The sequence below is a fragment of the Polistes dominula genome, unplaced genomic scaffold, assembly GCF_049000335.1.
Source record: "Polistes dominula isolate Pdom_NZ unplaced genomic scaffold, Pdom_raw_medaka contig_77, whole genome shotgun sequence".
In the NCBI taxonomy this organism is placed as follows: Eukaryota; Metazoa; Arthropoda; class Insecta; order Hymenoptera; family Vespidae; genus Polistes; species Polistes dominula.
The window spans coordinates 4,982,509-4,996,476 of NW_028301152.1; the positions used below are offsets into that span (position 1 = coordinate 4,982,509).

The window sequence follows — 13,968 nt, forward strand, 5'->3', positions numbered from 1 at the left end:
CACAGTTGTTGTTTAAAGTTAATTGTTATTAATTACCGGAAGAGAGAGAGAGAGAGACAGAGAGAGAGAGAGAGAGAGAAATATATAGAATATATCACTTGTTTAGAATCATTTTTTCGATATTTTATTACAATGAAAATTGCAATCTGTTTTTATTATCGACTTAGATTTACAACGTTCGAAATTAACAGTATTATTTATTTTTTAAATTCAGTACAATTTTATAGGAAATATAAAAAACATAAGTATTATAAACGTTTGTTCTAAGATATTCTGTAACTAAATCACTTAAATGTTTTAATCACTTAAAAATATTTCTTCTTTCTTTTCTTTTCTTGCACAAATGGAAACGTTTAACATTTCAAAATTTGTTTTTATTGTAATGCATAATACGTTACATCTAATTAAATATTAATTATAAACACAAATGTATTAACTTTATAATTATTTATTTTTCATTATTTATTTTCAGAGTTTTTTGAAATCTATAATACTGAATCATTCTCTATAAGAAATATTTAAATACTCTAGAGTAGCACAAAATATTGAAAAATATTGAATACATATATATGTGTTATAATATTAAATACACATATGTTCAATATTCTTCAATATTTTGTGCTCTATTAGGGATATATTATTGTAGTATAAACAATATCAACAATATTTACGTAGAAATCAAAATGAAGGATAAAATATAACAAATTCTATTAAAATTAACGCGACTTTCGAATGTGATGTCGTCGTTTTAAGTTTTACCTAACCGCGTTATTATTCTAATGGATAAAAATGTTAATATTTTTATCTTTATGTATTTATAAAAGGAAAGCCATAATTGCAAACTTAGAGAAAATTAAATATCATCAATAGAAAAAGAAAAAAAAACAAATGAAGGAGAGAGAGAAAAAGAGAGGAAAGGCTGAAGATAGAAAGGCGCATTAGTTATCACGACATGATCGTCGTCATTCCATGAATACAATGGCCGTTGATTCGTTTGATCGTGTCAGCGTGATCTTACATACAATTGATTAGTTCGATGACCACGTTAAATAGGTAACGGTTGCGTGATCCGCAAACGCATTCTTTTCGATTTCTCTTTTATAGAACAGGAAGAAGAAAGAAAAGAAAATCTTTTATCGATTCAACAAACGTTTATCTCTCTCTCTCTCTCTCTCTCTCTCTCTCTCTCTCTCTCTCTCTCTCACTCATCATATTTCAATTAACCCATTAGTTGCCAAGATCCCCATTTGGGGATTTTGCTATTTTACGTATACCACTCGGCGCCAAAAATATATTTTGTATGCCTGACTGTTTTTTTGTTTCATTCTATATATATATCAGTCAGTATTGCGGGTGGCGGAAAGTATGTATTCTGTGCTTCATTTTGTTACAACAAGCGTACAAATTTGAAATTCGTCTGTAAGTTAAGCGGAATAGAATTGTCATACTTGAAACATTATATTTTTGGTGTGATTTTTATATTATAATGAAATACCGTGGATAAATATGTAATTTAGAGGTTATAGTAACGACCTGTTACTTACTCAGTCTTCTGTTTTTTATTGAAATGATTTTATTGATCATTTTATATCGATACCCATTTGGGGATTATGGCTGATATAAAGTTTCTTTTTCTCTCTCATAGGGTTTATTTTTATTTGATGAGAGATGGATACTAGGAAGTTTTTTACGCTTGCTGAATTAGAAGACGCTGTAGATGACCCTAATTTATTTGAAAGTGATGATGATGGTGCTACTGTTGATATTGTTGAACTTCTTCCTGGGAACAGTTCGATCAAATCGTCTAAACAAGTGCCCTATAAAATCGAACTATGAATTCAAGAACGAACCTTGCGGCAGTTTAGATTACAGATTTGATGTGAATAATGAAATATTTTGTGTAGCTTGGAAAGACAACACATGTGTCAAAGTCTTATCAAATTGTCAAGGTGTACAATCGTTAAACAATGTAACTAGATGGTCCAAGTATGAGAAAAAACAAACTAAAATAGTTCAACTGTATTGCATAAGTAACTATAATAAATTTATGGGAGATGTTGACAAACTGGACTGGAATGTTAACAAATACAGGATTAAAATTCGTGGAAAAAAGTGGTATTTTCCTATTATTACCAACATAATCGACACAACAGTTGTAAACGCCTACGTACTATATAGCCATGCTAACAAAGCCATGCCATTATTAGAATTTCGACGAAATATCGTCCGAGCATATTTGCAGCGAGCATCTCCTTCTAATCCTAAAAATCATGGTAGACCTCTACAAAAGCAAGCGTCAAAATGTGTTCCCGAAAGAGTAAGGACGGATCCAATAGGGCATTACTTAGAAAGAATTCTTGAAGGAAAACAAAGAAAGTCGGGTTACATGTGGACTGACTGTATGAAAGAATGGCATAAATAACAGCTATTCTTATATGTATGAGAAAGCGCATATAATAAAAGAATTAGTTTCCTATTAGTTTTTTTTTTCATGCAACCTGCCACAATCCCCATTTGGGACTTTTTCAAAAATATTAAATATTTTCAAAACAAAACATAATTCGAATAAAGTTATACTGCTACATGAACTTTTATGCATATATACATATATAACTTATCCGGCCAAAAATTTCAACAAAAAAAAAAATTTGGCAGGTAATTCAATAATTTGATTTCATTTATTTCATTCAAAGAAAATATTATTACTTATTTTTCTTACGTTTTGTTTTTTTTCTTTTAATCTCCCTTTTATGAGTACAAGTCACTTCTCTACGAAAACCTTCTTATACCTATTTAATACTACCAAAGAAGTCGCATCTTTTTACCATTCCCTAGAGTTAAAACCACATGATTTTTTTTTTTTCAAACGGGTTATCTATCCATTTTACTAACCATGCCCACGTTACTTGACCTTAGTCATCTGAGGGGAACTACATATAAGTCAACGGTTTAGTAACGTTGAATTATATGAAATATAAATATAATAAACATGTAATGTGTGTGTAATATTGTATAGTATATTGACTTGAGTAAGAAGTTTCTTCGTATTTTCCTAGTAAATAAATTTATTAAAAACTAACATATCATAGAATAATAAAAAAAAAACAACTTATAGTATTTGTTTATTCGATTAAAAACTATTGCTTCTTGAAAATAAATTAAAATAAAGAAATTATATACATCTTAAAATATTATTAGAAAAAAGATAAAACTACAACTAACTCTAGAAACGAAATGTGTGATGTTTATGGAAATAATATCAATATTAATAAATACACGTGGCCCAATGCTAATAGTTCAAGTGTTTCAAATTGGAAATTTTGGTGTCACAGATACACCTATTATTCTAAATGACTAATCGTTTGATAAAAGTCATTAAAAAATCATTGAGGAGGTACATTAACAGTCAAGATATTGATAAGAAACATTTGGAAAAATGTGAATACAAAATATGAGAAAAACTTTTTTCTCTGTATTAGTAGAATTTTGAAAAAAAATTTTCCCAATTCCAATAATATAATGTAAAAGGAATATTACATAATACCTATATTAATATATAGTGTAATAGAAATATTAACAAATACAAATTTACGATGGAATTTGATTCGTATATAAATATTTATCGACAGAAAGTTAGTGAGTAAATTGAATAAAAAGAAAGTCAAATATATGCTGCAATGTTTGAAAATTAGTCTGTCTAGCTTAATAGGTCTTCTTCCCCTACCACGCTTATCTTTTCTTCGTTAGATCGTTAAGTTGTTAGTCTAGTAGTAATACATCAAGCCAACGGTAGTTCTAGTTGTTTAAATCTTTTTTTTGTTTCTTTGATCGATTCGGTATCTAATTTAATGTAAACGCGAGTTATACTCATGTCATTCATTCCATTAACAATAATAATTAATTCATTATTATATGTTCGATACATCGAACTACTGTTTAAATCATTTCTGTATCGCTGTGATAACGTTTTTCGATAGATTTCCTTACTTACGAACGTATTTATATTTTCCTCTTCACAAATTCAAGCATATATAGATAAATATTTCCAACCTTCCCTTTATCTTGAGTCGTCTTTTCTCGAGGACCTTCGTTAATTCGTCAGTGTTATCATTAAACTCATATAACTTGATTACACATTTTCTTATTATAACAAGATACATAAACGGATCTGAAGCTTCATCGATGTTTGGTAATTATCTTAGAATTTTTCTCAATTCATTTAATCGTTAATTTATTATTTATTTATTTATTTATTTGTTTATTCTTATAACGTTCTTTCATACACTTTTTATTAACAATAGTTTATCAATGATTATATTCATTTTTTTTATATTACCCATTACTTACGTTTCTAGTGTTTTTTAATATGATCATAAGACAAATATTATTATTCTTTAAAACGAAGTTAAAAGTAAAGTAATTTTTAAAAATTATTGAAAACAATCAATAAATTTATTTTAAAAAAGAAAAATTGTTCTTTATTGACGGTTTCGAAATTTTTACGTTATTTTAACGCACATATTATATTATTTGTTTCATAGACTCGAACGTGTGAATAAAAACGTCGACAAAATAAAAAAGAATAGTTACACGATAGTTGAATATAACAATAGCTCAATTTTCCATATAATTTACTTATCGAATATTTTTGATGATCTTATACAAGAAAAAGTCTTATTCGTTTCGAAACACACATTAAATACTAATAATATTATTTTGAATAAATTTAATGTTATAATACTTGCTCAATAAATTTAATATTAAAATAAGTGAATAATAATAATAATTATTATTAATTATTATTACAGCAGGTCTTCTCAAATTTTACCATATTTTTTTACCCGAATAAATAATTTCGCAACCCTGGGTATAGATTCTATACTATCTTTTCGAGCACTATCATAATCTCACAAATATACTATACGTGTAGAGTTGTAAATCGTTTATTCATTGAACTTTTATTTTGAGAATTCCCACTCTTTAAAATATATTTAGTTACTAACGATAAGTAAGCTGGGCTATAATTTTGTTCATTTCGTAGTTTCTCTTCAACTCTGCAACTGCACCAATACATTCCTAGAAATACCTATGTTATTTAATAATAGAGCTTATTAAATATTGGACCATTTTTTTCTACAATTTTGTTCTATTTGTAAAAGGAACAAATTAATATAGTCTTGCTCAGTTATTAAATATACATACATACTGTATACTAAACATAAAAAATATCTTTCTGAGGATAAATTTATTTTCAAATAACTAAGCATAACGACAATAAATGAATTTTAATCTCTTTTATAAATAGAAATCTGAAATAATGTGTACAGGGTAATTCAAAATAAATGTCAATAACTTCGAATATTAATTATTATTTTTAATAATTATTTTACAAATCATTCTAAACTTTGTACATTCTATAAATCATTTTATTGTTAACTTCTATTAAATTTAAATATGACCGTTTGAAATATGCTTTGTAAAATATCGTTTTCTATTTGTATCATTAATAATAATAATATAAATTCTGAATTAATAATTAAACTTGCAATCTCGTAAGCTATTATCATTTATTTAGGATTATCTTGTATATTCGTAAAATTAACGTTTCAATATTATCAAAAAGATTCTAATCATTGACTTTAATCATGTAATAATGAAAATACGATTTATCGAAGAAGATTGTTCGTTATGATGGGTGGAACGAGCTCGTTTCTTTTTAACCCGTTATTCCGCGACCGTATTTTATAATTCCCGTTGTAACTTACATTAGTGTCTGCTTGTTCACACGAGACTCCGGCATAATAATCGAAATTTTCAAATATCGCTTTTCATTAAATAAATTATTCATAAAATATTTATTTCTATTATGAAATAGTCATGTAATTAATAAGTAATTTTTTCTATTCTTTTTTGTTTCTTCCTATAGATCCAGATTGCTTATTAAAGAAGCAATTCTAGCAAATGACTTTATGAAGCATCTAAGCATGACGCAAATTGAAGAAATAGTTGATTGTATGTTCCCGATTACCTTCGAACGTGGTAGTACTATCGTGCGTGAAGGAGATGTTGGTTCGACTGTATTTGTCTTGGATGGTGAGTACATTTATAATATTTTCATTTAATTCAAGCCGCTCATTTTTTTTTTTTTTTTTGTCAAATCGATTAACTACACTTTTAGAATTTTTTTCAATTTTTTTCTTATTTAGAAAAAATTGAAATATCTGATCAACATTTGCATTTTAAGATTTCAAATTAATTGCCTCAATAATTATGCATAGAATCATTACATGACAACAATTTTTACAATCGTTCAATAATTGATGATAAAATATTTTATATTTCTTTATTCTTTTCGTCTACTTTTTGTTTTCAGAAGTTAATTGATTTAACATATGAGTGGTCCATTTGTTATTGCATTTTACTGGTATTGCGCGATTTATTTTTAATTACGGAAGGATTAATAATTTTAGAATAGTATAGATACAAAAATAATGAAAAAAATAAGAATGACTAATAATTTTCACTACTTAAATGATTTTTACAATGAATGGGGTAACTAAGATTATTTTGAAATTATTCTATTCAACATTTCTTAATAAAAAACAAAAAGAGGCAAACACATTTATATGTGTAATTAACAATGTAATTCGAATGATTTATATAAAAAGAATAAAAATAAAATTTTATTTACAGTAGATAATGAATCACAGATGGATGTTTGTATTTCTTTAATAGATTAGATTAAATTGAATAAAATAACGTTGGGGTTAATATTCTAAAAATGCTCGTCATTTGTTTATCTTTAATTCATTTAGTTATTTGATATAAGAAATGGAGTGAGTTTCTAATTTTTAAATATATCAATGATAAATGTTTATTTGACAATTCCAATCGTAACTGTAATATAAATACAACAATAAAAACAATTACCAAAGAAATTAGTAATGAAACTCTTATAAATAAATTTCATCTACCAAATTCATTCCACTCTATTAAAAAAAAAAGATAAAATCCTCGATGGAAAAAGAAAATTAAAATTAATCACCTTTGAGATACTTAACTATCACAAAATTTATAATCTATAAAATCTTACAAACATATAATAATAATTTATTAATAAATCACTCGGAAAAAAATGTTTTTTTAGCATACAATTATTTATTATTATATTTTCCTCACAAATTGTTATAAATTTATCATCTTCAATGTGGATATAACCAAAAACAGATTCAGAATTTATACAAAAATTTGACATATAAATTAATTTATCGATTAATTACTTAAACAAAGCATTTTTACATATTACAATAATTTATTATTTTTTTACATGAACTTTTATAAATCAATTCGATCTATAAAATCCTTCTCCTCTACCAAAGAGATAAAATTAATTTAAATGAGAGACAATGACATTTAACCATCATCAAAAAGAAATGTAAAATATAAAAGATTCGAGTACACGTTTAGCGTAGGTGTGTATAATATCTATAGAAGATTAAGAAAGAGTATTGAGAATGAGAACCACTATCCTTTCTCTCACAAGCGGAGAGGGCCGAATGGTAGATAGTAGTAGGGATAGTTGTCAGTTGCGAAGAGGAAAAGAGTGGGGATAGTGGGACCTCTCGTGTGCACGGCGTCTGCGAGTGTGCTTTTCACCAGTCGCTAACGCTGTCAGTAAGCGTCAGTTTCGAAGAAAGGATCAGTCGTCCTTGCGTTATCCTCGCTTTTACTACGACAGGATCCTTTCTAGAATAAATCGTGCCAGTACAAATTCATCCTTCCTAAAGTATTTTATTGTGCTCTCGCGAACGTTGAAATTTAAAAACGAAAGCAAAAGTTTCTTTCTTCTGGTATAGAACATAAGTGTGCGTGTACACACATACAATATATATATATATATATATATATATATATATATATATGCATATATATGTATGTGTATATTTATATATTTATATTCATGTAAATATATAAAAAATGTTTATGTAAAGAGTTGAACCGGAAATAACTGAGTAGAAAGAAAAAGAGAAAGAACTTTTCGTTTCGTAGCTCACCTTTAAACCACAAAGATTTTATGAGAGTTCGAAACGGAGTCTCAAGAAAATGCCGCACAGTCGATCGTAACGAGCAAGCTTCTCATAGAACAACCTTCTTCGATCTTTTAAGGATTTTCTTAGTGATCTCTCCGAAGGAATACGCGAGTGTTATCCTTTATTTACTCCTTTTTTTAGCTCTGCTTCTTTTTTGTTATATTTTTGAAAAGAAAAAGAAGAAGTCATCGCACAAACTGGATATGGTGGGATCTTCGTACGTTCTCGGAAAGATTTATCGATCACGTGACAGAAACAGACAAAAAGGTATAACTAATAAAAGGATTGTGTGATTGTTTTGAAAATTAACGAAAATTTGTCGAAATTTTCATCGACTATTGTTTTTCGCGTTATTTTCTATGATCGCCTCACCCTGTCCCCTCCACTTTCTTTCTTTCTTCATCTTGTTAACGCGAAGTGAAAATTTAAAAAGTTTGATTAGAAGGAACGACAACATGTGGATTTGACGTCATTCCGACAACAATCGTCATCATCGTCGTCGTCGTATTCGAAATAAATTAGAACGACGAGTCAGCGATGCTTCTTCTGCTTCAACGTTGTCGTCATTTTCAAATACGATCATGTTCCTCTAAGTTTGTCATCTTGAAGAGTACACCAAGCTCATCTCTAAACATGTGGACTCGTTGTTTCGATGAGCATCGACATTCCCATAAAACAAGAAGTTTATTCATCAATTATTCTTCGTGGGAAAACTTGTTAATTATACCAAGCAGATAAACGTTAATATCTTCAATAAAAAAAAAAACATTAAGCATTTTGAGTCTCCTTACGTTTAATCGTAAATCTCAAACAAAGAAGTTAGCTCTTACCTAAGGTACATATATATATTCTTCAGTCTCTCTCTCTCTCTCTTTTTGAGTTTCTACTTAATAAATTATAAAAGGAGAGCAAGAGGAGGAAGGTTCAAGGATGGTAGAATGATATTTTTCATTTGACAAAGCCAAACGTCATACATATATATGATTAGAATCTTTCAACGAGGAAATAGAGCACCAACAAAAAGATGAAAGTCAGAAGTTATCCTGGTCGTGCTGTTCTGGAAGACCCGGAACTACTATTGGACCCAGACGCAACTCGAGGTCGAGCCATGGAGTTACTTTACGAGGCCAGTTGGAGGGAATGTGGCATCAACTGGACAAACGACAGTAGGAGCAATAAGGTTGTATCTCGTGAACGGGACGAATTGGAATGCCGAGAACCGTACGCCGAGGTGATCTCACAATTGGAAGGAGTACTTGAGGGTAGTCCTAATGGTGGTAGTGGTGGTGATGATGGTGACTGTGGAGGTGAAGATTCTAGGGGTTCTTCTAGCCCAAGAGAAGGTGGTGGTAGGTCTAGAAGATCTAGTAGTACTGGTACCGCTAGTAGTAGTGATTCTTCCGAAACGAATCAGCCTGTTGGTGGCAATGGCCAAAGTGGATTTCTCATTCCAAGACCGAGACTCATCGTACCGGTTCACACCTACGCTAGGAGACGACGGACCGGGGCTCCACAACCTATCAGAAGACGCCAAATACGCCAAGGTATAAGCTATCTCGACAACAGGTCACTATTTGTTTCTTTTATAAGTCTTTCTCTTTTTCCATCTCTCTCGCTCAAGATCCGGTAAACCATATTCTCTTTTTTTTTTTGCGAAGGACAGAATACTCTTTTCTTCGACGAGTTACCTTACCTGTGTAAAGTAGACATACTATGAGTCCGCTACCTTTTCTTACCGTACCAAAGAAAGACCACGAGTTATCTTTATAGAGAATAAGTCATGATATTTTATTTTTTCCCCTTTAGAAATGCTTATACTGTTAATACGAGAATGATCTCTTCCACGCGCTACACTCTATCCTTGATATACGAAAGAATGTAGACTATCTTTAGTCACTTGTATCATCGATCATTCGAGTATATTATTCTTCTGAATTATAAGCTTCTCAACGTTGACTAATTGTAAGTAAACGTTAGTCTTTTCTACCTACACGCAATAGCATCATCATATTTATTTACGATTGGTTCTAGTGAAACTTACTGTCTAACGGAGAAAAGAGAAAACGAATTGTGGCAAATGATTTGTTTATCTACTGCACAGATTAGCGTTTATTTAGATTGGAAGAATATAATATTAATTCGTAGGTATACTTTTTAGAGCATAAAACCTGATTTTACCTTTACTGTTGGTTGGATCTCTTTTAATTAGATTCAATTAAGTACATTTCGTATTTCTAAGTAAGTAAGATCGAAAGTATTATCTATATATTGTTTATCATTATCTCGATTAGAAAGAACTTTAATATAAAACGATATAAATTTTAGCATAATTACTTTGAATAATTAATCGATAAATCTTTTCGTTATAAACTTAATGATCAAATCAACATAATCTCTCTAATTTGATTATTTTTACTACGTTCATGTAAAGTTAATAACTTTTGTCGACTTTTTTATCAGTCCGATAATTTTCCAGGGAATAAGGTCGGATAACGAGTTTATCCCGGATATTTCTCACGATCTATTCCTACTTATCTATCACAAGCATTCATCTTAATGCTGCTGTACTAGTCTCTCGTAGTTCGATGTACCACGGAGAAAGTTATACGAATGAACGTGCAAAAACCAAGGATAATGGAAATCGATCTAACCATTGTCGCATCGATATCAGGATATAATATTTCCAAATGACCGTAATACGACCGCACTAATGTCTTTGGTATTTAGATTTTGAAAAAATCATCCGAGTTGAACTTTTAAAAAGTATTGAGTTTAACATAATGTGTAATCAAAAATACATGATCAGCTATTTACAGACTAATTTTTAAAATTTAGTAACAATAAACTTGATTAATGCTTCAATTTATATTTAATTATATTTTTAATTAATTTCTTTAATCCTTTGGCAACAACAATATTTCTACAAATTTACAATACTACTAATTTATTATTTAATAATGTTACTTAATTATGTTTTATTAATATTAGTAGGGTATATTCACCTCTTAATCTATTCTATCATCTACATAATTGTAGAAATTTATTCGATGCCTTTTTAAAACAAATTTAGTATTTATTTATGACACAGAATAATATTCAGGAATGTAGACATTTCTATATGTTTTTCAGTTTACATAATTGTTCTTTGTGCCAAGTTAAATTGTAATTTTGAGTAATACACTTCAAATTTATTTATATGTTAAAAGGTTAATAATAACCTTTAAGTTTAACACCACATTAAAGAATACAAATGTTAATAGTTATTAAATAAATAATTATATTACAATTTATGTAAATTTATCAAATTTTTTTACATTTTATTTTGTGAAATTAATCGATTTGTTAAATGAATGGCTTATCTGATAAAAAATCTTTTTTAAAATCTACGGCATATCACATAATAAGTTTGAATTGTTTTGAATAATAATAGATTGACAGGAAAATAAAAAAGAAGTTTAAAAGTGAATCAAAAATGAAAATAAAGCGAAATGGTAAATTAAAAGTTTGAGAACTCATAACTTAAATCTTTCATTTTCTTCTTTGTTATAGTTGGCAAAGGGTGTATCTTATTTTCCTTTCACGAATTGTTGAAAATATTGCTCGAAATTTCCGCTGTTCCACTTTCCACGCTCTTGTGAATTTCCGGACGATTCAGTCTCATTTTCAATCTTATACATAAATCTTACATCTATGTAATATGTTTGCAATTTTTATATCTATGAGTATATTTAGTATATAATTGTTTTTTTTTTTTTAAATAGTTGATTCAATATATTTTGTTATTACAACAAATTTAATTGAATTCATATTTTTATTACGAGTCAAATTTTACTCAAATGAAATGGAGAGTAAACTTAATTCGTTTTTTAGCATTTATAAAAATTACTTATAAAAGAAATTAAAATTATAATTTCTCTCTTGTACAAAGAATTTTATTTATAAATTATAATGGATATTTACATAATTCAATGATGAAAATTTAAAGACTAAAAAGATTTTATAAAAACTCAGATTACGTTTCTTCAAATTTTCACATGTTATTATAACAATGGATGTCAAAATTTTGTAGCATATGGTTGATGAGAAGTAGCTGGTGTTTTCGATAGATGAGTGATCCTGAACAGGGCCAGAATGCAACCGACAGGAACTCTCGCAGCTGTCGTGCGGAATTCCTTGTAATTCGAGTCATGCTTCGAAGCAAATTTGGTCACGCTATTCGACGTCGAACAAACGCTTGTCCTCAGTCCCTGATGCTCTGCATAATTAATTACTTCTCTACGACTTTTAAACTCGTAACTCGATCGACTTATGGTGAAAGTTATTATCGAACACTAAAAGCAAGTTGATTAAATTATTTATATACATTTATTCTCAACAAATATTCAGACACTACAAATATAAGCAATTTTATAACTCCATATTTTTATTGTTTATAAATCAATCATTCTAGTTATTGTTATTTAGATCATTTATTAATCTTAATAAATATATATAATTTATTTTTACAAATTTTAGATATATCTCATAACAAAAATAATGTCATATTTACTTACAAAAGTATTCGAACAATGTTTATTTTTATTATTTATCTATTTAATGTTATTTAATATTGAAAATATAATTTTTATATTTTGTAGCGTAATCATTTTGTTTTAGAGTGTTTTTTAATCTATTCGTCATATTATGAATAATTTTGTAAACATATTCTATTTTTAAATTCGCCCATTTATTATCTAATTCAATTATCTGAAGTAATGGAAATTTTTCGAATTGTCCTATTTTCAATGGGATTAAAATCCAGTGATTATAGTTAGGGATAAAGAATTTTGGGTCATTTAATTAATATGAATTTTTGCAAAATGCATACCTTGTGCAAGACAAAGGTCTTGATAAAATTAAATAACGTAAATTAATTAAATAAAGTAAATTGCTTTTAAGTATGTTTAAATACAAATTTTTTCCCATAATGCTGTCAATTAACACTAAATTTCCAAGCTTTAGATAAGTAAATGCAGTTCTAAAACATTGAGTTGAATTCTCCGAATTTAATCGTATCATACCGTAAAATTTTACATTATTTCTTTGAATAATTTGTATTACGCAATACCTATAAGTAAATTTGTCAATATTGTTATTTTACTCTCCTTTTTATTGGTTCGAATTACTTCTGTACAATTATCTTTTCACGCTTATCCAATACTACCCAAGATGTCACAACTTTTTACGACCTCACTGGAGCCAAACATCACAGGTTTTTGTTTTTCCGAATGGGTGTCATCCATTCATTTCATTAACCGTGCCCATATTGCTTAACTTCAGTGGTCTGACGAGAACTAATAATTCGATATGTTTATATCGTTGATTACATAAATTTTTCAAATAAATTATAAACTTTTAGAGAAATTAATAAATGTCCTATTGATAAAAAAAATAACACAATGTTTTTATAAACAATCGAAAAATGAAGCCAAAAATTTAGGTATATTTTGTAGTGTCTGAATATTTGTTGAAGTAAGTTTACATTACTGTAAACACAAAGAATGAAATCAATCGTCTATTATTTTATCTATTATTAGATCAAAACAGGATGCATGAAGCGATAATAAAAATAATTATTGAAAGAACCATTTGAGGACTTCACATGAGCCTTCTACTGTGAATAACGATTAACGATAATTCATGGGGATCTGATTATCGATTGTAATTTATATCTTTTAAATATATATGTATATATGTGTGTATAAAATATTTTGAAATTCGTATTATACGATAGAGTGCACGTGTGCTTTTATAAACTTCCATGACTATCATAACCATTCGCCTATTTATAAATTATTAACTCGTCAATGTAAATTGTTTAAATAATGAAGTAGATTAT

At 28.2% G+C, this 13,968-nt stretch overlaps 1 protein-coding gene across 2 annotated transcripts in view; it reads left to right on the forward strand.

Moving 5' to 3' along the window:
* for (cGMP-dependent protein kinase for) overlaps positions 1-13,968 on the forward strand; it is a 56,397-nt gene that overhangs the window by 23,310 nt on the left and 19,119 nt on the right. The window contains exon 2 of one of the 2 annotated variants that reach the window (XM_015316947.2): positions 5,927-6,093. In XM_015316947.2, the coding sequence (XP_015172433.1) occupies positions 5,927-6,093 (167 nt within the window). Of the gene's footprint in view, positions 1-5,926; positions 6,094-7,961; positions 9,635-13,968 lie in introns of those variants that run through there. The other variant, XM_015316948.2, reaches the window with a different exon arrangement.